The following is a 26,773-nucleotide window of genomic DNA, read 5'->3' on the forward strand; positions in this document are numbered from 1 at the left end:
TAAAAGCGATTTGAGCATCTGTGAATTTTTTATCTTTGGGGGGTCCTAGAAAGATCCCCTAGGGTGTTACTGAAATGCTCATGGAGAATATCTACCATGGGGTCTTACACACCTTAGGACATACAGACCAGAGTGTTTTATTGCTATGGACAAAGTGTTGATGGGCACACTGGGTGTTGAGGAAAATGGCTGCCCTTCTGGAACAATCTCCTTCCCGAGCAGCCCCAATTCCTTTAAGGTTCCAAAGCCCTGCTGCTTTCTCCTGCTCCCTTCCCATGAGCACGCCTCAGCCTCCGTATCACAGGTGCTAGAGCACACCAACAGGCCTGGGATCTGGGACTTCACAGCAGCAGCTGGCCCCCATCTCTGTCATTTGCCTTTGGTGTACCTCCCGGCTAGGATTCGGTGGCCACAGACTTGACCCCCTAATAAGGCTTGGGTCCTGTTGGGATCTGAGGGAATCTGGCTTCTGGGGTTCGGGGGGTCATGTGGGTCTAAAGGATCTTGCATGCACAGAAGAAAAGCACCTTGTCTGCAGGAACCAGGCCAGGCAACCAAGTGACAAGGCTCTCTCCTGAGACTCTGTTGTCCCCTCCAGTGGAGGGAGCAGGAGATAAAATCCTGCTGTGATACCCAGCTGTGATGCCCAGCCCGTCCCCTGTGGATGTGGGGAACACTGCAGCCCACTGTCTCCCTGACTCCTGAACCACTGTCCTTCCTCAGTGGCAATGAACCAGACTTTGGTTTATCTTCCCTCATGATGTATCCTTTCTGTTTGTGCTGTTATGTTCCAAAATCCAGACAGGGCAGGAAGATGGCCTGCGGGTGGCCTTTTTGAAGGCAGTGGAAGGGCAGCAGGGGCAGGAGTCTCATTTCAGGAGAAATTTTGAGACCCTGGGAGCATGAGTGTGTGTTCCCAGGGCTGCCAATGGGGCTCAGCGTCACTCGTGACAGTGTGGCCCCCAGAGCTACCCTTGTGGGCAATGCCCTTGCTCCAGATGTCCTCTCTGCTGCCCCAGACCCCAAGCCACTGTTCTGTCAGTGAGCCAGGCCTCAGAGGCACCCAGAAAGTGCAACGCTGACTCCTTAGATCTGCGAGACAGAAAAGTCATGACCAGGAGGCCAACAGCTGGCCTCACTGATTCCAGTTGTGGCCCTGGGTTTTACGCTCTGGACAGAGAACGGGGGCTGGGTCTAGAGGTCAAGGTGTCACCAGGGCTGCACTCTCACCTTGTCATCACAGCGGCTAGCTGCCACACAATTCTGGACGTAGGCCATGAGGGAGTCAATGAGCCCCGAGTAGTTCCGCATGGTCTGGCGGCCTGCGTCCGCAGAGCTCAGGTTCCTGCAGAAGAGAACGGGGAGGGCGGGAGGATGTGGGCAAGGTGGGCAAGAGGACAGGGAGGGAGGTGAGGACAGTGTGGAAGACAGTGGGGGACAGGGGGACAGGCACACGGGATAGGGTGGAGGTTGGGGGTTGGAGGTAGGAAGAGGAAAGAAGGAGAAGAGAAAAGAGAAAAAGAGTGAAGGGGGTAAAGAAAACCTGCTTGGACCTCTGTGAGGAGTTGGATGGGGACTGCAGCTCAGGGGGGCTGGCTGGGGACACTGTCCATCAAGCCGCACTCCACCCCCAGCTGTAGTTCATTCCCAAGCACTTTGGGCCCTTCTGCCTGGCGTGTGTGTGTGTGTGTGTGTGTGTGTGTGTGTGTGTGTGTGTCTGTCTGTCTGTTTGTCTGTCTGTCTGCTGTTGCTCCCAGTAGCCCTGCAGCCCTCTAAAGTCCTTAATTACATTGATTTTTCATCTCCCTAGTCTCCCTGCTCCCTGGAGGCTTGGAGAAGCACGAGCCAGCTGCACCCTCCACTCTGGGGGTTTCTCAGCAACTGGGGAAGACATACCCGACTGAAGGTCTTCCAGTCAGGATGGGACTAAAGCAGATTTTTCCCAAACCAAAAAAAGAAAAGTCTACTTTAACTTCAGAAATATACAAATCAACCAAAATATATTAGCAGCCAAAGGTGATGGCAACAAACCTAGACCAGAAGCCAGAAGACCTGGACTCAGGTCCCAGCTCCCTGACATCCTGACTGGAAGACCTTCAGCAAGGTGTGAGCAAGGTGGGACCCTCCAGGGAATGTCGCTCCTCTGTTCCATACTCTGCAGCAGCCCCCACCCCTGGCTTGCAAACCTCTGCTCTGAGAACAACCACCCCAGCCCCCTCCTCCAGCAGTCCCCAGGGACTATGCCACACCCTGGTATGGAACTCCAGAAATGTTGGGCAAAGCAGCGCCCGCCTCGTGCCAATGAACATGGCAAGTGGTTTTAGCATCACAGCTGGGAAAGTGACTCATAAGCAGCCAATCAGTAGACTTTTGTCTAAAAGAACACTCTTCAAGATGGCACAAGAAATGCATTTTTCCAAGGCGGAGGAGGATGAAATGGTGGAACCAGTTTGAATACTCTGATCCAGGTGTTTCTACCCTTAGAGTTCTAACTAAGGTCCTCTGTGTCTCCTCGGAGGAGATAGTAGGACCCTGAGCCTGATCCACAGTCAGGGAAGGTAGCAATGCCGGGTCCCGTGTCTTGGAGCCAGCCCTTGAGAGGCAGTGCTGGGCCAGATACTAGGTTCTCTGATGGCGCTGCCTCCAGAAGGGTCAGAGTCCAGGGCAAAAAGACCCAAGGACCTTCTTCTCTTACCTCAAGCAGCCCGTGGCATTGAAGAAGACCTCGGGATCCACCATTTCTCGGGACATGTTGCTGTTGCCATCACACCAGCCCGAGAAAGGGATGATGACCCGGTCGGCCAGCACAGGCAGAGCGTCGGCCACCAGCTCCTCCTTCAGCTCATCAGTGGAAGACAGGTTCCAGAGCAGCCCTGGGGGGCAGAGATGGTCAACTTAACCCTTGTGGGCTCCGAAAAACTTGGAAACCATGGTGTCACTTCAGCCTGGGCTCTTCTAGCAAATGGACCCTTCCCGTAGGCTTGGTCTAGACAACCAGTAGTCCGACTCTTTCATGAGCCGATTCTCAGGGTCCTTGCTAGTCTGAAAGTACTTTGAGGGACAGGAACATTCAAGTTCTCTTTCTAGGTCAAAATTATGCCCACGGAAGGTGACCATAATATAGTTGATTGATTGGCAGTTTTTCATGTAAATTTTAGCACTCAGAATCTTCTTTTTTAAAAATATTTATTTCTTTGTTTTAGGTGGACATAATATCTTTATTGTCTTGTATGTGGTGCTTTTTCTATGTCTGAAAGTCATTCCAGAAAAACTTCTCAGCTATTACTCTACATGGTCTTATCTTCCCAGTCCAAGTGACCTCTCTTACACCCCACCTTGAGTCTAGGGATCAAGCCTTCCTCCCCTTGCCCTCCAGCCATGGACCATGACCTCCTGTGGATGTGCACACCATTTGGGGTCACCACTGGACACTACTAATATGGCGAGGGCCTGTGCCACTTTTCCTAGACAAATCTGCAAATGTGCCTTGGCCTGGCCTGGAGGGACCAGCCTTCACCCCAGCTGAAGGCCACAGCCCACAGTCGTGCATGGGCCCTACCAGTCAGTTGTTTCTGGATCTCAGTGCTCCCGGTCTTCCTCAGGAGGTTGACGGCTTCACGGATTCCATTCTGCCTCTGGGTCTCCAGCTTGTTGGTGGTGCTGCGGAACACCAGGTTGCGCAGGGCCCCCGCAGCAGCCTGCTGGACATTCTGGTTGGGGCTGCGGAGAAGGTCCACCAGCTTGCAGATGCCTCCCAACTGATAGACCTGCCGGAAGAGGTGCCGTGTTGCCCGGTCAAGGGAGGGAGGCTGAGCCACTCACTCTCTGCTTAAAGCAGATTTTTCCCAAACCAAAAAAAAGAAAAGTCTACTTTAACTTCAGAAATATACAAATCAACCAAAATAAATTAGCAGCCAAAGGTGATGGCAACAAACCTAGACCAGAAGCCAGAAGACCTGGACTCAGGTCCCAGCTCCCTGACATCCTGACTGGAAGACCTTCAGCAAGTTGCTCCTCTTTCCTGAGCCCTGTTTTCCCCCTCTAGAGGATGGTGGTGAGGGTTAGATGAGATAAAATGTCTATATGCCTCCCTCAAAATCGTAGGCAGAACACAGATATGGGAGATCTTCCCATGGACCCAAGGAAATGCTTTCTTCTTTGGCAGAAATTTTGATGAAAGTAACCCTGGCCTCTAGGAAACTCAATATCCTTGGGCTAAACTGCAGAGTATATGTGTCCCCTTTTCAACGAGAGAGAGAGAGAGAGAGAGAGAGAGAGAGAGAGAGAGAGAGAGAGAGAGAGAGAGAGAGAGAGAGAACACTCTGGGGGTAGGGAGCAGTCATGTTCTTCAGTGAAATTTGAGAAAGGGGATTTCTGTTGAACCCATGGCTGTCAGTAAAGGGTCTCTTCTGTGACCAGTGGAGGAAATGTACTTGCCTAGTGTCCACTCAACAGAGGGCATTGCTCTGCAGGTTCAGATGCCAGCTCTGACCTTGGGCAATGCCAGGCATACTCCTTATTCCTGGCAGTTGAGAAGGGTGAGAAGAAGCCAACTGTACATACCCCCCCCCAGTCTCTGAATGCAGGGTCAAGCTGATACACCCAGGCTCAGCTCCCACCTGCCAGGGTGGAAAGCCTGCAGCCCATTACCTGTTGCTTGGCAGATTCATCCTGGAAGCAGGTGTGCTGGATGTAGTAGGCCCCGATGGCCTGGTACTTTTCGTCCTGGTAGCTCAGGTACTGCACAGCCTTGGGGATGGTCAGCCCACTGCACTCGATGTCCTCACTGCAGATCCTGCGAGGAACATACAGTGGGGGTGTGTTACGGGGTGAGCTGGGAGCCCTGATGCACGGGCCCAGAATTCTCCCTTGCACAACAAGCAGCCACAACCTCATCTGCCTTCCAGAGGGCCAGAGCGAGGCCCTCAGGCCCTCTTGGAAAATACTTGCTATGGAACAGCTCCCCCAGACAAGGGGAAGGCTCACCCACTGTATTTCCCCCTTGTGGGAACCTGGCTCTGGTGAGGCCCTGGTCTTGGGTTAAGGTCCAAGCAGGCCAGTTGTCTCTCCCATGAGCAAAACTCCTATTCCCTGAGGGTAATCTCTCCACCTATCCTGCCTTCTGTCATGTTTGCACCTGGTAATGGGAAAATGGAAGAGAATGGCTGTGAGTTTATTCATCCCTTCATCCATCCATCCATCCATCCATCCATCCATCCATCCATCCATCCACAAGTGCAACTGGCTCTTCTTACACAAAAAGAAACTCACACCTCCTTCCCATCCTTATGGCCACCACTTTCCTCCTGATCAGGATTATTCTCAGGGGATGGTCACCAGAGACCCCCTTAGTGGGATCCCTTTTCCAAACTCCTCCAACCAGCACATTACAGCCCTTGACGAGAGAAATAGTCCTAAAACCCTGTCCCCTGTATTGTTTCCTAGTTCAGATACCATCAGAAGCTTCTCCACACTGCAGGTTCAAGTTCAAACTGCTTAGGCGGACATCCCAGGGCATGCATTAGTTTGAGCCATAGGAGATGGCTGATAGTCCACCTTCTTTGAACTGCAAATCAGAAATTGTATGTTTTAACCTCCTCATCTGGAGGATGATGTGATCTCTTGCACACCATGGCAGACCTGCTACACTCCCCCTTCTGCAAAGCCTTCCAAAGAAGGATCCCTTTCTCCTAAGAACCCCTCTTGCTCCTAGGGCCAGAGTCACAGGCAGCCTTTCCTGTGTCCTGAGTGTGTCCTGCTTCCCAAGAGATAGGTTTGCTGAGGACAGGGGCAAACCTTCTGTGATACCCAGCTTTACCCCGTGGGTATCCTTCATCATTTATAGAATGAATCCTCTAGTCCTCATACTAGATTCTGGTGTTGCCTAAGTAGGTGCTCAATAAACAGACATGGTTTTAACTAGAGCAGCCCAGCTTGATTTCTGGAAAAATCACCCAAAGGGCAGAGCTCTCTGATGCTGGGTTAGTAGCACCCCTGACCTGTATTGAAAGAATGACATGGGTTGGGGATGTGGCTCAAGTGGTAGCGTGCTCGCCTGGCATGCGTGTGGCCCGGGTTCAATCCTCAGCACCACATACAAAGAAAGATGTTGTGTCCACCAAAAAAGCTAAAAAATAAATATTAAAAAATTCTCTCTCTCTCTCTCTCTCTCTCTCTCTCAAAAAAAGAAAGTCACCCGGCATCCATCAGTCAAACATCTAAATAGCTTGTCACTCAACCCCTCCATATCCTATCTAGGCCTTCCATTCTGGGCATCTAATTGGGGAAAGATGTTGCTCTGAACAGAGTCTTCAAGAAAGAGAGATTTCTTATTCATTTTCCAAATTATCATAAATATATGTTATGTTCTTCAAGTGGAATTCTACTTTAGAATGGTATTTTGCTTATTTTCAGCACAGTGTGGAGAGAACATAGGATATAGAAACAGCTGTGTGGTCTGGAGGGTGCTACTTAACATCTCTGTGTCTTGTTTCCTCATTTCCTTACTGTGGAGTGCTAGCTCCTTCCTGGAAGGGGTTGTGATGATTAAGGATAAAGAACACAACACTCCTGGGGATGTGAGAAGAGGTGGACTGTGTAGCTCCAGAACCACCCTAGGCTATCCTGTCAGGGCCAGGTCCCTTGCACTTGCCACAGAGCTGAGCATGTGATATTTGCTCAGCAAATATTTGAGCAAATATTTGTCAAATAAATGAACAACAATCACTAGGTGATAAAGAATATTTTTAAGGTTCATTGAGCTCTGATGCCTAAAAGACAAGGTCAATGTCACTCACCTGTGCCTTGGCACATATTTTTTCAGGAATGGGGATGGAACCCGGAGCCTCGCTCAGGCTAGTCAAGCACTCTGAGGCGCATCCCTGGTCCAGCCTGTGGCTCTTCATGGGCCACCCCATTGGTTTCCCTTCATTCCCCCTGGGCAGTGGCCTTTCTTGTGGACGGGAGCTGTGCTCTGTCCCTGAGCCCTAGATCATGTCCCTCAGGTATCTGTCTGTCCTAACTGTCCTTTGGACTTACCTGTTTTATAACATAACCCACAACCTGTTCTATTCCCATCATTTACACAGGGCCTATTTCTTTGCTTCCAGAACATAGATGGAGATTGATGTGTCTAAGTCCAGAGGCTCAGACTCTAGCGTGACTCCCAGGCACCTGTGGGGCTGATTGAGACACGCATTGCTTGGGTCCCTCTGGTGTTTCTGAGTCAGTGGGACTGAGGTGAGCTGGAATGAGCATTTCTATTGCATTCCTGGGTGACACTGACATTGCAGGTTGGAGGAGTTTACTGGGAGAAGCATGGGCCTCCTTGATCATCTCTAGTTAGCTAACCCTCTGCTCATAACCTCCCCGTGGCCTTTAAATCTATATACTCATTACCTGGCTTCGGTCTTCCTTTCATGCTGAACTCCCTGGGTCATGGCCCCTCTGGGTCAAGAACCTCTGGCCAGGGACTCTTCAAGGCGTTGACACCAAAGTCAAGACAGAGGCTGTGCCTCTCCCCACTTCCTGGGAGCCCCATGCAGAGGGAGCTGGACTAGCAGCTTACCCCTTACTTGGCCCTGCCCGGCCCCCACCCCAGCCTAGCAGCACTCACTTGGAGCTGGCCCTTGAGTGGCCAAAGGACAGGTCCTTGTTGCAGGAGATAGGTGGCACATAGACTGGGTCCTGCTTGGAGGTGCAAGAGGGTGGGCGCCCGGGGCACTTCTTGATGGCCTTTTGACCGCTGCAGGTGCTGTAAAAGCTGTAGCGGTTCTGGGTGGTCTTGTGGCCCTTGCTGCCCAGCGTGCCCTTGCGCAGGGTGCCCCTGGGATCGCAGTAGAGGTCGGGCTCGCTGCGGCTCGCCTTGATTTTCTGCATGAAGCAGATGTCACTGCCTGCACCCGTGGTGTTACAGGTCCCGCGGGGGTAGTGCCGGTTCCAGTTCTCCATCTGACTGTAGGAGCTGAAGCGCCTGTTGTCCTGCTCCCGCTTGAGGGTCCCATTGTAGATCTGGTCAGGGAAAGCGGGAAAAGCTCAGTCAAGCTTCCTGACAGGGCATCCTGGATCCTGCTGGCCACAGGACACGGCCTCCCCTCAATATTCAGAAAGTCCCAGAATGGGGGCCAGGTTATGGCTCAGTGGTAGAGCGCTCGCCTAGCACGTGCGAGGTCCTGGGTTCGATCCTCAACACCACATAAATAAAATAAAGATATGGTGTCTGACTACAACTAAAAAATAAATATTAAAAAAAGAAAGTCCCAGAATGTTTGGAAGGAAAGCTATAATCTGCCATATATATATTTGTTGTTGTTCTTGTGGTGCTGGGGATCGAACCTGGGGTTCATGCAAGACAAATACTCTACCAGCTGAGCTATAGCCCCAGCCCCTGCTAGATTTTTGATCAGTGAATTTTGACCCATTATGGATTTATGTCACTTAGGAGATTGTGCTCAGCATTATTGAAAATACAGAATCGAGCAATATATCTGGGAATAGAAAATACCCAGAGTGCAATGTACATAATACTGACACAGATTGTTTGTGAACAGTGAACAGCTGCTGGATTGTAATGTGGAATGTACTTCTTACTGTGGGATGCAGTCCAGAAAGTCTAGCAGCCACCTATCTGGCCACACAGTTCAGGTGGGAAATTGCAGACCCAGAGAGAAGAAGGTCTTCCAACAGTCACTCAGTAAGTCAAGGACAAAACCAAGACTTGACCTTGAATCTCAAGCCTTGGCCTCATCCCCTTGGGCCATTCCCAGACACCAGAAGCTTCTGACACTGCCATTCTCTTTGGTTACTTGTACCTGCTCCCTGGGCCCTTTGTTATAAGGAACTGCTTGCTGGGGGCCACCTGCAACCAGGAGCTGGGCCCCAGGGACTGCAGGGTAGGTTACAGGCTGGGCCTCTGGGCTTTGCTGTCAGGCTACCAGGAGGGAGAAACTTGGCAGAGTGATCCAAAAGGACAACAGACCAGGGACAATGAGGCGCCCAGGCTGTGTGTGAGTCCCTCTGGGGGTTAGCCTCCACAGAAGGTGCCTGCAGAGACTTGGTGGGAATTAACTCTGGGACAAAACTGTCCAAGGAGAACTTTCCCAGGAGCTCACAAGCTGGTGGGTCTGGCCTGCTGGGACTTGCTCTCAGACTAGAGGATCAACACTGAGCCTGATAAAATGTCTCTGTACAGGTGCTGACTTGGGACTCACCTTAGCTGGGATGAGCCAGGGCCAAGTTCAGCCCAGATCCTCCCTGCCCCACCCCGAGAGAAGGGCAGAGAGAGAAGGAGAGGGGTGGGGGAGAATGAAAGGGAGACAGCATGGGGCGGGGGAGAGAAAATGAGAGGGAAGGAGAGAGAATGAGTGAGTGTGTGTGTGTGTGTGTGTGTGTGTGTGTGTACACATGGAAGGTCCTTTGGGAACTGGGCAATTCTCCAGAATGCAGGATCTGGCCACACAGAACTAGAGAGAAGCTGTCCTTCAGCTTGGTCCTCGTTCAGCTCTGCAGGGGAGCATAGAGAACAGGGAGTTCTCATGGTTCGAGCTCCCAGGAGGACTGGGTGTCAAGCCACCCATTGGAAATGGCATTCAACATGAAGAAGCCACAGGCTGTTAACCTTGGCAGAGGCAAGCTCATCCCCTTCACCCACACACCCAGCTGTGCGCTCAGCAGGTGCACTTTTCTTCCCCAAACTGGGTCAAACCAACCTATCCACAAAGGGAACTGGCGTGTGGGGGTTGGAACAGGCAGAAGCAGATAGTAACCAGGCATCGGCCAGGGGAGCGGGCAGCATCCTGAGCCCAGGACATGGAATGGGCGCCTTGCAGATCACATGCAAAACATGCAATGAGGTTACACTCTGCGTCTTCTCAGGGGAAGGAGGGAGGCAGATGGCATCTTGGAAGGAAAGCTGAGTGCTCCTAAGTGGAAGGCTGAGTCCTAAGAGGAAATGCAACAAGGAGCTCCCTTGTTCTTGGCAAATGACACACCTAGACGTCATCACAGACACGATGAGGAGTCCAGACACTCTCCTGGCCCAAACCCAGCAAAGATGCCATCACTCTGATTAAGCCTGACAGAGGCCTTGGGCTCTGTGCCCCTGTGCTGGGAAAAGGAGCAGCAGGCAGCCCTGGCAAGTCTCAGCGAGGGTGGGCTGCCAGAAGGAACTGGTGATGGCTGTACCTGCAGGGGAGCAGGCAGGGTGCCCAAGGAAGGGATGCCCAGCCTGGGGACTGATTTTCCAGCCCCCTCTCCGTGGGCCACACCCCATTGGTATTACTCATTCCTAGAAACCGCCCCCACCCCCCAGCTTTTGGAGCCACCGTGTTGTCCTTAGTCTGTTAGATGGTGACTAAGGATGACTATAAATGGCTTCCTCCCATCACGGTGGTCCTTGACTATCACTTTGACAAGCAGGAGACAAACCTAGCCAGAGCCTTCCATGAGAAGGCCTAGGTCCCCTCCACTGCTCACATGAGGTGGGCCTCCTCTGTCCCTCCCTGCATAGACGCCTGTGATCAACTTTGGCCTGTAGCCTCTAAGTACTCCTCAAACCCAATGGGCTGGGACTTACACAGCGGAAGACCCAGTGATCAAGAACACAATGCGGGGGCCAGACTGCCCTGGCTCTGCCATTTGCCTGAGGAGTGTAGCCTTGGGCCAGTGACGTAAGCCCAATGTGCCTTTATTTCTCCATCTGTATAATTGGGATTATAATTGTACCCAACATACAGGGTCACTGGGAGAAGTCAACAGACTAATGTTTGTAATGCATTTAAGACAGTACGTGACACAATTGTTTTTTCAATGGAGACAACTGTATCCCTCTGACTCAGGACAGGCTGGCTGCCTTTAGGATCTGGCTGAGGGTTTTACATCATCCACACCAAACCTGAAAAAGCTACCAAGTTGGCCCAGAAGGGATGAACCCAGGAAGCCAGCGGAGCCCAGGAAGGAAATGCATCCCAGATTCAGAGCGCCACACTGTTCTTACTCCAGGGCACATAACAGGTCAAAATATGTTCAGAAAATGGGGGAACCTGGTCCCCCCAGATGGCACACCTACAGTGAAGCCAGACTGTGTGTTGGAAAGGTGCTGATGAGGGTGCTATGGGTGCTGTGGGCATCCGGGCAGAACAACTCTTCATTGTTCAGGATGCCCCAGGCATCAAAGGCTGTTTGGTGGCCCTGGCCTGCAGGCCCTAAATGCTAACAATACCTTGCAGTCATTGTGACTAGAAAAATGTCCCTCCCACATTTCCAAACACTATCTTCCATGTTCCGAGTGAACAGCTGCAGCCAGGGGAAATGTGCGGGCAGCAGCAGGCAGATGTGCCCACAGCAGGTGGGAGACCTTTGTTGCTAATGCCAGTCTCCAGCCACACCCCCACGGTTGATAGTGATCTTCTGGCAGCCTCCTCTTCTTTGAATACAAAGGACAGTCTCTCTCTCTCTCTCTCTCTCTCTCTCTCTCTCTCTCTCTCACACACACACACACACACACACACACACCATGTTTGGTTATCTCATGCTTCCTTGGGAAACTCCAGCCTTAGGTGGGATGGCCCATGGATCAGAACATTCTAGACTAACCACTCACCTTCCAGGGAGCAGAGCTGAACATTCAACCAGACAGAAGACTGAGCTGGACAGCCAGGTTGAAGTCAAGGTTGCCCCCAGAGAGACTTGTTTCTCCACTTGGGAGATCACAGGGCTCTTGAGGGTCCACCTTGGAATTCATAGCCCAAGGCTGTTTCAGTGGGAGTCCCCTCCAGTGCTCCACAGACTCCAGTGCTCTGATATCACTCCACCTTCCTCAGTCCCTGCTCTGCTCAAGGTTCTGCCAATGACCTGGGTCCTGTGACTCAACTGCCTTTCTTCCTCCCTCCTCTTCCTTCTTGGAGAAGTGTGGTGTTTAACTCTCTTCCTGTTCCTCCTTAAGTTGGGAAACTCTCTGAGACCCACCCCTCACTTTGCAAGCAAGTCCAAGAGGGTGACTGGACCTAAGCAAAGCAATCCCAGCCCAAGACCAAGGGCTTCAACGACCAGAATATAGGTAGCTTTTCCTGGAGTGAGAACTGTACAGTCTGAAGAGTCTTCCAAACCAGAAGAGCTCCTGTGAGCCCAAGGTCATAGGACAGGATAGTAACTAGCCATTCAGGAAAGGGTGGTATCTTTCTGTCCTTCCATCTGAGAATCCTTTCCTCCTCCCTTTGCCACCCCTAGTTCCCAGACTGTGGTCGTGGCTCTCCTCAGGTGACTCCTGGGGACCTCCAGTGCTCTGATATCACTCCACCTTCCTCAGGCAAAGCTTCCATTAGCCTTGGCCTTGCTGGAGAGCCTAAGGTGTTTCTGCTGCTTCCAAGGCAAGCTATCACCCTGGGCCCAGCCTGCATGTCCAGCCATCTCTTCTCCTCCGGACACATTCCCTTGGCTGTTCTGCGGCAGCAGCCATGCCTGGGTCCCCTGCTTCATCTTTATCCTACATGGCTTCCCTTCCCCCACCTTCTTTCAAATCTTTCTTACTCCCCGGCTTCTTCTCAAACCTGTCATCTCCACAAAGCCTGCTTTGACCACACCCACCCTACTTCCAGATATCAAGAGTACTCAGAGTTGAAAATCCCCCCCTCCCCGGGACACATGCACACATGTCTGTGGCCTTGGATTCTCTCTAGTTGCTAATGTAGGTTTCTCTCATTCCTCCAAACTCTCTGGGGGCAAAGATGCCCTTTGTTGTGCCTAGAACAGGGGTGAACTCATAGCAAATGTGCATTAAAAAAAAGGATCCCATGAGGGGCCAGGAGAATTCATATTGGGGATGGGGATTCTGGTTGCTGATGGGCAGTGGGGTTCCCATAGCCTCCAGGGTACAGAGGAGCCTCCACAAGCAAAGTGAGCTGCTAGGGAGGCAGGAGGGTTCCACCCAGGGCGAGCCTGCCTGGGGTGCAGCACAGTCTGGGTTCGGCCCACCATGGACCAGGGTTCTTCCCTTTGCCCCCTGACTTGGGTGATAGGTGCGGGCTGGCTGAGCCCAGAGGGTTCTATTCTAGCCCTGGCTGACCACATAGAAGCTGCCTGGCTCTCTGGGAGTTGGTATGTGCTGAGCAGGCCAAGATGAAAAGAGTGTCTGTGTCCTTAGCTATTAGCCCATTTTGAAACCAAGCTTCTGCCAGCAAGGTGGGGCTGGCCAAACCGGCTCTCCCACGGGACACACCCTGCTCTGCCCTGGGAGTCACACACCCGGCCAAGGGCCCAACAGGGCCATCTTTAGAAAGGCGATCTCCCCAGGCCCTCTTCATGAAAGTGAGCACACACGACTTCCTAGGGTCTTCCTGTCTCTTGGGCAGGGGGAAGGCCCTTTTGAGGAAGGACTTGGATTAAAATCCCTTTGAGGACAGGTTTCATGTCATTTTTCTAGCCCCTGCCACTGCCACTCATTGCCCACTGAGGGGCCGTCCTGCAGTAGGCACACAGCAGCCCTCTTTCATCTTATTGGGGCTTCAGTCAGGCTTGGGGGACTGGACAGAGCTAGCCTAGTCCTTGGCAGCAAGGTGCACATCACACAGGGCTGGGCGGCTCTCCTCTAAGCTTCTCTAGGGACTGGTAGAGTTCAGGTCCTCTCCCAGCATGGTGCCCTAGAGGAGCACAGGAACCAGGGAGTGGAGACTTTTCCCAGAGGCGCAGGGTGGCTGCTTACGCAGCAGTCTGAGTCAGCATGAGAGCCACCAGGGCTTGAATCACCAAAGATGGGACTTTAGCAGGAGAGTGTCACTCCCTGACTCCTCTGGGCATGAATCCTTCTCGAAAAGCAGGGGTTCCACCCTGGGCTGAGCCTTTTTTTTTTTTTAACCTTCTTTACTTGGCACACTGCTTTGGAGAGGGCAGCCACACTGTTCAGAAACACGAAGATCTGGACAGAGAGCAATCCCATTTGGCCTTGGAGGAGGCCATGGTGAGTGGACCTCACTATGGAATCCTCCAAGGCAGAGAGGAGCTGTGCCCACTATTCCATCACCAGGACCCTGAGACCATCAGTGCCTGTAAGAGACAACACCAGAAGCCACCCGATGGGCATCTGCCAACTGAAGGGCAGTGGCTGATGGGCAATCATGTGTGTCTACCCAGAAGAGGCATGAAAGCAACCTGACACAGCCCGATGCTGGGGTGGGCAAGTTTTGTTACCTGAACTCTTAAAACGTAAAAAACACAAGTGCTGAAGCCCATCTTGAGAGTGTAGACTTTATTAGAAATCTGGTTACTAATGGTCAGCGTCACTTATAATCTCCATAGGGTGCAAACCATGAGGTGCATCCATCAGCAAATGCTAAGAAACATTTGTGGATAACAGAGGACATGCTTCCTAAAGTTTTGAGATAACTGAAGTTCAGACAGAAGAGACCTACAAAGCTTCAGGCTGCAGCCTGGGGGGTGTTCATTGAGGTCAGGAATCTGGGGTAAAGGAGGCCTTTTGGCCTCTCGGGCTCCAGGGGGGTCAGAACTGCAGCATTTCCTAGTGTCCAGTGGGAGGTGCCCAGCTGAAAGCTGATGCTCAGAAACATCTGCTGTCCAAACCAATAACTGCGCCAACCACAGCACCCAGCTCTGTCTCTGCACCCTGCGCCCTGCCTGGTCTCTAAGCAGATCCTCTGAATTGCCCCTCCGCTGCTCCCCTCTACGTGGGAGCATGGTTTTCTCAGCGCCTGACACTCCTAAGATGGATGTGGCAATCAGAATCTCAGGTTTCCTACACAGGTATCTGTTTCCTTCTGGAAGGGGACTCCCAGGCAGGTGTCTGTCACTTCAGATGCAGCTGACAAATCTCATCCATGAACTCAGACAAGTTGGAGACCCAGCTGTCCAGCCTTCTAGGAGCCCCGTGTTCTGAGGTCTTGGCTTCTGGCTTTGGAGCCTAGAGGCCAGCTCAACTGTCCAGTGACGGGTCATCCCAGGGAGGGAAAGGCAAGGGGGCATCCCAGTGTGATAGAACTCCTGCAGTCTTGGATAATGGGCCACCTCCCCAGAAGAGTACACTTGAAGGTCAGGAAGAGCCCCTGGGCCAGCTCCCCAACCCCATTCTGGCAAGCACATTAAGGGGAAGCCAGCTGTGCACAGAGCCTGCAGGTGTTTCCCAGCCTCAAGAAGAGGACGGCCAAAAGCTATGTGGTGGAAACATCCTGAAGGGCAGATTCTTACCTGACCCCAAAGAGCTACCTGGAGACCTAGTGGTGTAAAGAATCCACCTAATTTGATAGTCAAGAATCTCACACGTGAAGGGAGGGACACTTGACCGGACTCTCCGTTGTTTGGGTAAAAAATCTTCGCTGTTACCTAATGATGAGCAGGTGTGCGCGTGCCTACATACACCTGCATACACACTCACATACTGCTGTGTACACTGCCCACCTACTCAAATGCGATATACACTTTTCCAGGTAGGGAGGGTTTTGGAAGTTCCTTGAGCATGTTCTAGAACACCCTAGCAGGGGTGGTGTTTTACAGTTTGTAGAGGCATTCCTCCTGAACCATCTTGTTGGAACCTCGCAGCACCACCCACTCTCCCAGCTGACCAATGAAGTGTTAAGGCAAAGATCTGTGAGCCTATTAAACTTGGAGAACTTGAGGCTTGTCCAAAGCTATGTGGCTAAGACGCAGCAGACCCTGACCCAGAACTCAGGTCTCTGACCTCTATCCTAGGCCCTGACATGAGAACCTGGGGACTGGAACAAGGTCAAAAGTTTTCTCTTTAGGAACTTTACCAGTGTCTCTGGCCAGTGGCTGTCCCAACTTCTAGAAGACCCACTCTTCAGGCATGCCAGGCCTCAGAGATGCCTGCTCCTCCTCTGCTGGCTGATATTGAAGTCCTTGGACATGTTCAAGAACAGGGTAGGGCTGGGCGTGGCTCAGTGGTAGACTACTTGCCTAGCATGCATGAGGCCCTGGGTTCCATCCGCAGTGAAGGAGGAGGAGGAGAAGGAGGGGTAGGAGAAGGAGGAGGAGGGGTATGAGGAGGGGTATGAGGAGTGGGAGGAGCAGGGGAAGGAGGAGGGGGAGGAGGAGGGAACAAAAGACGTACTCAGCTGTGTGACACAATTCTACTAGTAGCCCAACGATAAAGACCTTTTGGCCAAAGGGGTACATGTGGCAAGGAGACCCTGTGATCTTAATAACTAGTTTGTCCTGACTAGAACCACAAGAGCAATGGTGGGGTCAGTGGCTGGTTCATGTCCCTCCAACCACACCCTACTACAGATGCACCACTGCACGGACCCCGGCTCGGCTGCACCGGCCCTGAGCAACCCCGCTCTGCCCCCAGCACTCCTGAAAGGAGCTTAGAGCCATAAGCGAATGTGGAAGAAACTAGGAGCTTTCCCAAGGACCCTCTCCAGGTGGGCTCCAAAGGACAGTCATCCCACAGAGCTCAGTGCTCAGGAAGCCCTGATGGTATGGAGACCGGCAGAGGTCAGTCAGAAACATCATCTGGACCTGCTCCATTGAAAAAAGTATTTAGCCTAGTGGGCAGGTGGCCTGGGTGAGAGGTCTCAGTGGGTGCTTTCCTCCTTGGGCCTCTGCCTGATCTGCAGGACCACTGGAAAACCACCTTGAACCATTAGCTAATGCCCCCAAGTCTCCCCCATGCGCTGTCATGCACCATTGGTAGCTGCCAGGTGACTTTAGGGGATTTAAGAACATGGCAATAACTAACACTGAAGCACCCAGAAAGCTCTTGGCCTTTCCATTTTGAAAACCACAAAGAGAAAGCCTGGGTGGGAGCCAGTATGTTTCCTTAGTACTTGCCAACTTCCCTTTCTGGAGCAAAACAAACCAAAATTTTCTCTCAGGCAAACCTACCTTGCTAGAATTAAATAATGTTCTGTTTCTTCCTATTAATTATTATTATTTGTTGTTAAGGTCATGGTTAGCCTTCCTTTATGGCAAAGGATTCTGGTTTTCTCTTTTTAATTTTTTTTTCATTTGAGTTAATGATCTAGTTTCCTTTCAAAGGAAATGCAATGAAATTTAAAAGTAATTCCTTGAAAAACAGGTAAACAATAGTTGGTATGATGGTTTGAGGGAAATTGTGCCATCAGAGTTCAAATACTCTCTGTTCAAGGAACAGTGGCAAAGGAAGTGTGAGTAGGAGCTGGGTTAAAGAGCTAAGGGACTGGGTTCCAGTCTAGCTGTGCAGCCTTGGGCAATCAGTTTAACTCTCTGAGCCTCCATCTCCCCAACTACAGACTGCCCTACTGTAAAGCTTCTGGCATGGGCAATCTATAACCAGCCCTTGCTGAAGTCACAGCCTCTAGCTGGCCTATCTGAGCCCTGTCTTTGTGTCCTTCCAGGCAGCCCCGCCCTGGTGTGTAGGGTGGAGTGGGAGGGGAGGAGCCCCTGCTGCATCTCTCCCCACCTGTGTCTCTATGCACCCCCCCACACCCCGCCTCCTGATACGATTTTGTTTTTCAGTTGAGTTTGCGCTCCTGGGGCAGGCAGGCCTCGCAGAGACTTGCCAGGGCCCTGGGGGAGAAAGCCGAGCCTCACCCTAGCAAAGGGTGGGGATGGCCCTCCCACCCACTTGGGAAATGCTGCTGCCTTTGTCTCACTGGGGCCCAGTCACAAAAGAAAAATTCCCAAAGCAGCAAAGAGCCATCAGAAGATTCCCCCAACACCTCCCCAACAGGCCCCCACTTTGTTTCAATGGCTCTTCTTGCTGTCCCCTGCTTTTTTTGGCCTTGAACTTTCCCAGAAAGGCAGAGACCTGACTCCCCTTTCTCCCCAACCCCTGCCTTCCTGGCTCCCTCTGCCCTCACTCATCACACCCGACCTCCAGTCCACAGGGACTCAGTTCTGCCAAATCTACCTGTGAGCACCAGGGGAGCCCCTGCTCTGTTCCAAATCACACTGGAAAAGGGACATCTGGTTCCCTACTGATCTCACACAGAGGATCAGGTGGGGACGTGAGGGTATGAGTACTCTGTAGATTCAGAATGCTCCACATGCTCAAGGGATCAGCAAATCACTGGGGTCCCAAGGACGCAAGAGCTAACTGGGAGAATGCAGTGGGACCCAGGTTGCGTCACAGCCCGTACCTTTTACAACCCAGACCCCAGGGTCCCTGTCCCCAAATCTCCAAGATTCCTGGCACTGCACTTGGGGGGGGGGGATCGCCTGGGCCGACCCCTGCATTTACAGAGGAAAGAGGCCTGCAGAGGTTCCGGTCAGCCTGTGCCGCAGGAGTTAGCTGTGAATCATATCCTCTCACGTGTTGTCGTTTCATCTGTTCGGTGTTATTAACTATATTATAAGGACTCTAAAGACTTGTTAGTTGTGTCATTTTTTTGCCCTCTGTAAAAGGGACCCCAAACAAGACTCCACTAATTTCTTCTGGAGTGAAATAAACAAACTTACAATTATCCTTGATTCTTCAAATCTTCCCTCTAAAGTTTCAGAGCCTACACTTAAAATATGTGACAGTGGTGGGGTAAGGGTGGCACTGGGATTGGGGGGAAGAGAGCACTGGTCAAGTTTTCCAGAAACTTCCTTTTGCAGGAGACAACACTATCCCATTCTCTGTAGCCAGAGAATTAACCCGTCTCCCAGAACCTGGTCAGAACGGAAGCGACTGAGCCCCAGGTGTTTCAATCTAAGTATGACTTTGCCCTGCCTGGCCGGAAGGTCAGAGCTCTACCCAAGTGGACAAGTTTCTGTCACCTCAGTGGAGAGTGGCATTCCTTCCTGCGATCCTTCTGAGAATGCCTGTGACTGTGTCCTGGGCTGTCTATGCCTGATACTTCCCACAAGCCACGCTGCTATCATACTAAGTCCCTTGGCAGTGACATCTCTCCCTGAACAATCTGCCAAATTGCCTGGCCTTCCTCCCCCTCCCCCACAAGGGACAACACACCCAGAACAGGGATCCTGAGGTTCTGGCTCCTCCCTAGGGCAAGAACAGGGGGGAGAGCAGCCCTCTTGCTCAGCTCTGGGGCACATCCGACATTCTAGGGCCCTGGGGATTGGCCACCAGAGACCAGGGAGGCTGGAAAGACCTCTAGAGGAGGGTTGCTGGTAGCTACCCTCCTCTGGATGATGCCCATTCTTGTGAACAGTCAGAAAGGCACCCCAGGCCCAGGAGCGCTCCTCCTCCACCCTCCATCCCTTGGTAGGCTAGCTCCCTTCTCCTTTACTTTCACTTCCAGTTCAAAGTTCAGTTGTCTCAGGAGCCTGTCCCAGTTTCCTCCATCTGGAGGAGCCCCCTCCAGGGAGAGCACCATTTGCACGTAATCACCGGAACACAGACTCCTCTTTGTAGCCCCCCAGTGCTGAGGCTGAGTGGGGGCATCCTCCTTCTCTCCCTTAAGGAAGGACAGAGTATGATGTCAGAGCTGCACGTGACGATACACCTGAGGCCCAGGAGGAAGAGGGTCCCATCAGACACCTGGGGGTAGTGATGGGGTATGGGCCCTTGGACCAGGTTTTCCTTCTCTCTACTTAACAGGCTTCCCTGGCTTACCCAGTCTTCAGTCAGGAGAAGAGGCCTCAAGTCACACTTGCTTTTCCCCTGGAGGGCAAAGCAGGCACAGACAGAAAGCTCCCGAGTTTGGCCCCAATCCTAAGAATGTCAGAAACTTCTCAGGGCTTATAAAGCCTGTGGCCTATAAAGGACAGCCCATGTCCAGGGGACCCTCCAGACATAGATCTTTGCTACACAGCTTAAATCTAGGGAGTTGTCCCCGTAGCAGTGATTTGTCTGTGAAAACATACCACACGCTCGGCCACCACCTTCCACAGGGAGGGGCGCCCCGGGAGCCTCCCTGTCAACTCTCTCACTCACCTCCATTCTCTCTCTGAGGCACATTCTGTCCCTTGGCAAGTAGGATCATTGCCTTTTCTTGTTGGGTGAGAGCCTAGGGCCCTTGTGGGACCCTCCTATCTCCTAGGGCTGGGTAGGAGTGAGTCACGAGCTGGCAGCAGTGACACTGACTTGGCAAACACATCAATCACTCCCTCGTGGGGCAGGATCCATGCCTGCCTGGGAGCAGGAGGCTGTGGTCTAGTCTCTCTTCCTCTCACCTGGACTTTTCAAGAAAAGACAGAGGCCCAGCAAGTACTGTCAAAGGAGGCCAGCTCACACACCTGGAAAGAGGTGCTCAGAGTTAGGAAGGGGCGGGGTAAGGGAGCAGAGGAGAGGGTTGAGTCTCAGTGCTAATTCAGGGTAGTTACTCAGCAGAGCTATTTGCTGTGCCTCAGTTTCCCTCTCTGTAAAGCTAAAGTAAATGCAGTCCTACTCTCTCTCCCCTTGTAAGGGCTAATTAACTGGTGCCTGGAGATGCTCACATGAAAGCAGAGAGGAATGCAAAGCCTTCATCCATCTGGAGGCCTGAAGCAGAAAGCTGGGCTGGAGGAGTTGACATGGCTTCTGACCCTGGAGGGACCATGGGCTTGGCTTTGAGGCCCTGCAGCTACTGAGTCAGCTCTCAAGCCACACTAAACCCTTAATGAGTCTTTAGCTAAGATCAACTCCAACTGTCTTGCTCCATTGTTGAGAAAACCAAAGCCTAGAGGGGCGAAGGCTCAGTTTGTCTGACTGAGACTGGAATCCAGGTCTCCCACTGACGATCTGATGATGTCCATGACTCTCTTACTTCTCTTTGAGATAGGAACTTTCAGCCATTTCACAGGCGGGCAGGCTGAGGCTCAGCCAGATTAGGAACTTGACTAGAGTCACACAGCTTGTTAAGGGGAAGAACCAGGACTAGAATCTAAAATTCTTGGCCAAAGTCCAGAGCTCACTGGGCATAGACTCCGTTAGCTGTGGATTGGTAAGCATACGCTCTTTCTGCTGCTTCTAGGACAAGGGTCCTGCCATGTTTCTGTCCCCCTGCAGTACTTGGCCCATGATTCTGTCATGTGGACAATCAATCAACATGACTAACTCTGACCAAGGGTAGACCACCAACCTGGAGAGCACTGTGTTTGATTTTTCATCCCTTACTTATGCCTCACAGAACCATAGTTCCCTCATCTATAATAAGACTCATGCAGGTTGCTTTGAGTCTAGAGTGGATAAGATCAGATCTCCTCATGGTAAGAGTCTCTAGCATGTTGTATAAGACCCTGTCATGATGGAATCATCAAATAGCAACATCAAGTAGGCAAAGGGATGGAAAAAAGATCTAGTACAAAGAATTCTCTCTTGATAATATTCCTGGAGATTTTCACTCTTAAGCACATCGGGCTGGATTGAACCGAGCATGATTGAATGATTTAATATGGCAGTCACCATGGTATGCCATGTTCTAAACCTCCTGGCTTCTTTCCTCTAAGGTTTAGATCATAGGAAGGATGGTCCAGTCCAATCCACAACCAAAGAATATTTTACTTGATAGGACTCCCAGAAGAACTGAATGCTCAAGATGAGCCTCTTAGTTTGAAAAAAGAAAAACCCTTTAGCACTAGAGTTGGTAGAAAGGGGGATTACTATCTTAATCGCACATGCATGGCCTGGGAATCAAGATAATCCAATTGACTCAGCCTCATTAGAGACCAATCCATGTGATAGAAATCTATTTTCAGCTTTGGAATAGAAGGCTGTGCCTTCCACTGGAGATTCTCACTCTTAAGCATGCCAGGCTGGATTGAACTGAGCATGGTTGAGTGATTTAACATGGCGCTCACCATCATATGTTGCATGGTGGCTATAGCTCTCTATTCCCCTCATCCCGATTTTAGCTGACTCAGAGGAAGGTATTCAAAAGACCCATTATAAGGACAACTAGATGGACCAAAAGCCTCCATTTTCTCAACAGAAATGGAAGTGACCTAAAGTAATTATGCTTGGGTCCTTAGCATAGGATAAAAGTGCTTAAAGCAGTCTTACTTTTATCCTCTAGGGTTACCAGACTCAGCTCTCTTCAGCAGCACAAGATGTGGAATCATATTTGAATTTAGAATAAACAACAAACAACTTTTCAGTATAATTATGTCCCAAATATTGTACTTTGGTATATTTTATCTGGAATCCTACTTTGGCTTATAGCCAAGGGAACCCAGCTTGAATCTAGGAGGGAAAAAATCATGACCATGCCCTGCTTATTGTGTTGGACCTAGGGTGCCCTCCAAGGAGAGTAGAGTGGTTGGAAAGCAGGGAGGGGTGGAATGAAGGAATTTGAACTCATGGGTCTCTTGCAAGTCCCTAGAACGTGGGTGCAGTGTTAAAATATGGAGATTGTGAAAACCCATAAAATGGTCATCACAGAGATTGCAAATGTTTGGGGTAACATAACCAAACTCCATCAGGTTGGGAGTTAGAGGTCAGGGACCCTAGCTGTACCATTAGGCAGATGTGTGACCTTCGGGGAGTAGTTTGTCCTCTCTGGGTCTGAGTTTCCTCAATGCAAAATGTAAACCCTGTGGGGACTCTAATATCCATGAGTTCCGTTCTGAGAACCAGAGCCTTGGAGCTGATTCTGTCCATCTGAGAAACCAGGTAGTGGGGCTACCAACAGCCCCATCTTTTGCCCCAACTGGCCAGCTCCCTACAATCGCTGAGGTCTTCAGGATTCTGGGGCTCCAACACTGTTCTCCAGCAGATCCTGGTCTCTGAAGGAGGAGGCTGGAGTGGCCAGAAGTCAAGGACGGTCTGTGCCAATTAATTTCTCTGGACTAGTCTTTTCCTTAATCCTACCCATGCTTTTTGTATGTCAGACTTTGTTTTAAGCCTTACAAGACTCTCTATAGTCAATTGCTAAATCTATGGTATAGGTGATTGATCATAGTTTATAAACAGTATGATTTTTTAAATTAAAAGGCTATTGATGACAGAATATAAAGCAAAACTCTAAGGTAATACTTCATATATTTAAATAAAATATCTGCTCACTGGTGACAAAAATTTGTTATTTGAGGATGGTTTCCATATTTGGAACTGGAGCCAAATTTGAGGAATGAAGTCCTTAAAGTGGGTAATATTTTCTGGTCCAACACAGGTCATGACCATAAAGAAATGAGACTGGTTCTTGTATGGCTCTTCAAATATGTACACTACAGACAGCTCTATTTTAAAATGTTTAAGCCAGGAATGGTGTTTTGAGCTTGTAAGTCCCAGCTACTTGGGGTGGGGGTATGGGGGAGGCTGAGGCAGGAGAATTGCTCGAGTCCAGGAATCAGGAGGCCAGCCTGGGAAACATTGTGAGATCCCATCTCAAAAAAGAAAAAGAAAAGAATAAAAAGTAAAACTGTTTGGAGGTTCTAGAAACATCTTGAGATTTTGAGCAGGGACGGTATTAGTGGAATTCTCGAGTTAGCAACAAATACCTGCATTCTCTTTGTTGACCTCTGTGCTTATCCCAACAGGACTCGAAGTTCAGTGGGGACAAAGCCAGAGTCTTTTCAATTGTCTCTGCAGCACCCTTCAGTTACTGCCATGCCTCAGCCATTGCTCAATAGCAGTTGGCTGACTGAGTGAATATAAAGTGTCTGCAGGAAATGGTCCCTCTTCAGCTCTCAGAAGACATGCTGACGACGCTGTGCAGGGGAACCACACCCTCCTCCCCACGCTCCCTGCCTTCACCTGCCATATTGGTTTCACTAGAGGGTGGGAAATAAAATATTCCATGCCAGGTGTACCATCCATGGGAAAATCCCACAGGCATGGGATTATCTCACGCCACAGATCTCTATGACCATTTTTCCCCCACTCTTCTTCTCCCTAAATCTGGACCCCCCCACCATTTGGTTTTGCCCAGTGCTTAACTGATTATACGTCTGGCTCCAATATCAATTATTCCACTTCCTCTGCTTGGCCCCCTCCCTCTGCCAAATCCTCGTGTGTGCTCAGCTCTTCCCTGTTCCCATAGCCTCTCCTGAACTGAGAGGAGACGGGACGTGCCTCAGCAGCTACCCTGTCATGAGTCATGTCTGCCATCCTGCCAGCAAACGAGTGAGGAGGGTGGAGCCTGAGGGTGCGGGGAAGGAAAGAGATTTTCACTGGTTGTCAGAAAATGGGCACAGGGAGGGGTGGGAGCATTAAAGTCAGCAAGACAGCTGAGGATTGAGTTAATTAACCAGAAACAAAGCACTCAACATAAGCCACATGAGGATGGATTTCAGAAACACCTCCTCCCAAAGAGTTCTTCTACAGATTTCCATGGTTACACTGTCCATTGGATAACACTCACAGTTATTGTGGTATGATATCAACCTGCAAGGAAAGCAGACACTTCTACTTTAGGGATGAGAAAACTAATGCCCAGAGTGGTTCCAAGAGTGAGAGAACCAGGGTAGAATGTGACACTTCTAAGCTCTGACCTGGTGACATCCTGTATGTAAGGACACATAACATCTTTAGTGTCAGCATGATTACTCACTTGGATTGCGGGTCCAGCAACCTGTCTTCTTTGGGTTTCACCTAATCCCTTTACCTACATTACTAAGACAATTTCTCAGGGTCTTTCTGGCCATCACCCTTTGTGTCAAAGCCCTTTCACATCTGTGTTTGATCTGCCAGCTTCCTGGGTTCAGTCATCCCTATTGTATTCATGTTGTTTTAAGAGTGTTGGCTGACATCAAGAATCATGGATATGAGGACCTTAAAAGAGCGCACTATAGGGATACGGCTGCATCAATGATTATAGCGGCACAATTCACAATAGCTAGACTGTGGAACCAACCTAGATGCCCCTCAATAGATGAATGGATAAAAAAAATGTGGCATCTATACACAATGGAGTATTATGCAGCACTAAGAAATGACAAAATCATAGAATTTGCAGGGAAATGGATGGCATTAGAGCAGATTATGCTAAGCGAAGCTAGCCAAGCCCTAAAAAACAAATGCCAAATGTCTGCTTTGATATAAAGAGAGCAACTAAGAACAGAACAGGAAGGAAGAGCATGAGGAAAAGACTACAGTAAACAAAGACGAATGGGGGGAGAGAAACGGAGAGAGAAGGGAAAGCTATGGAAATGGTAGGAGACCTTCAATGATACATAAAATTATAAGAGGTTATGAGGGGCAAGGGGGAGGGAAAAAAGGGAGAGAATTGAACAACAGCAGAGGAGGTAGAGAGGGAAGATGGGAGGGGAGGGGAGGGGAGGGGGATAGTAGGGGATAGGAAAGGTAGCAGAATACAACAGTCACTAATATGGCATTATGTAAAAATGTGAATATGTAACAGATGTGATTCTGCAATCTGTATTTGGGGTGAAAATGGGAGTTCAAAACCCAATTTGCGTCAAATGTATGAAAGATGATATATCATGAGCTATGTAATGTTTTAAATAATCAATAAAAAAATAAAAAATAAAAGAATCACGGGTAGCACTTGTGTGTGTTTTTGTTTAACTTTGGACAAAGACTTGTAGGCAAGCGCAAAAAGTAAATCCTCTTTTGCAACCCAGAGCTCATTGTTCAGTATGAGTTTTGATACATGTAAGCAGGAATACTGTACCTAAGAGAGCTTAAAGTGATGGGATATTGATAAATGAAAAGGTTGGTTCTAAGTCTAAGAAGTTAATAAAAAGCACAGGTCATGAGAATCTCAGCTTTGTTGATTAAATGTTCCAATTTTCATATTGTGATACAGGAGGAAGGATTTAAAAAAGAAATCATGGAAAAACTGCAGCAAATTTAATTATCTTATTTTTAGTGCCCAACAAATACGTGAAAAATACACAGCCTCTAAATATTAGTCCCCAAAAGAACTGAATCAACAGGGCTGGGGTTGTGGCTCAGTGGTAGAGTGTTCACCTAGCCCCCGTGGAGCCTTGGGTTCGATCCTCAGCAACACATAAAAGACAAATAAAATAAAGGTATTGTGTCCAACTACAACTAAAAAATAAATATTAAAAAAAGAATTGAATCAAACCAATGACAAAAGAACACCACATTCATAAACCACCCACCTCCTTCCTAGCCCGTGACCCAGTATCTTTGACAATCAGGAGTGGCATCTGCGAGCAACAGGATTGGAAGAAAATGCTACTGATCCAGAGCCCCAAGAAGACAGAGCCCCGGAACTGACTTTCACTCCCATCTCCAAAATGTCTCACAAAATAATCCCCAAGAACAAGGCATGCTAAAATTCAGATCAGTGAAAATAAATGAAAGTCGGAGTTTGGGGACTGGGAGAATTTCAGAGTGCCTGGTACCCCTGATTTTAGAGTAGAAGAAAACTGTATTGGTTTGTACAATTATATCAAAAGTGCCTACCAAAGTGCTTGGCACAGAGTTCCCCTCAGTAAAAATATATTCAGTAAATGGTCAGATGGGTAAAGTGGGTTGAAATCATAAAAGAAGAGAGAGACTAAATCAGGATTAAAGGATCTAGAATAATCTCTAGCCATATGAATTTTTAAAGAATTGTTGTAATCTGTTTTTTTTAATGCACACTAGTTCATTTAATCCTGACAGTACTCCCAAGTAGAATTTGTAATGTCTGCTTTACCTGAACTCGAGGCCAGAGGTTGAAGTAACTTACTCAAAGTCACTAGCTTAGTGAGTGACAGCTCAAATGTGAGCCCAAGTTTGTCTGACTTAAAACTCAAGCAAGGATTCACTCTACACCTACCCCTTTTTGCAGGAGTCGCTGCAGTGGACATGCTCTCTTGACCTCAGAGGACCTTCTGGAGTCCCTCCTTGGCCATCAGTACATACTAAAGAAGGAACACTTTTCAGGATTTTCCTAGAAACAGCTAAACAGGTCTATAAATTGGCCTTAAGAATTCAAACTTCTCTCAAATACATGATTGAGTCAAACATGTAGGAAAATAGATTTTTAAA

The 26,773-nt window shown here is 49.9% G+C and overlaps 1 protein-coding gene across 1 annotated transcript in view; it reads right to left on the reverse strand.

The window, feature by feature from the left end:
- Nucleotides 1-26,773, reverse strand: part of PKP1 (plakophilin 1) — a gene marked incomplete at its 3' end in the record, with an annotated part of 47,001 nt that overhangs the window by 9,533 nt on the left and 10,695 nt on the right. The window contains exons 3-7 of the mRNA XM_081298249.1: nt 7,616-8,010; nt 4,651-4,795; nt 3,560-3,767; nt 2,696-2,873; nt 1,231-1,345 (exon numbers count right to left, since the gene is read on the reverse strand). Coding sequence (XP_081154375.1) covers nt 1,231-1,345; nt 2,696-2,873; nt 3,560-3,767; nt 4,651-4,795; nt 7,616-8,010 — 1,041 coding nt within the window. The remainder of the gene's footprint in view (nt 1-1,230; nt 1,346-2,695; nt 2,874-3,559; nt 3,768-4,650; nt 4,796-7,615; nt 8,011-26,773) is intronic.

This window comes from Spermophilus citellus, assembly GCF_964194105.1.
Source record: "Spermophilus citellus genome assembly, chromosome: 6".
In the NCBI taxonomy this organism is placed as follows: domain Eukaryota; kingdom Metazoa; phylum Chordata; class Mammalia; order Rodentia; family Sciuridae; genus Spermophilus; species Spermophilus citellus.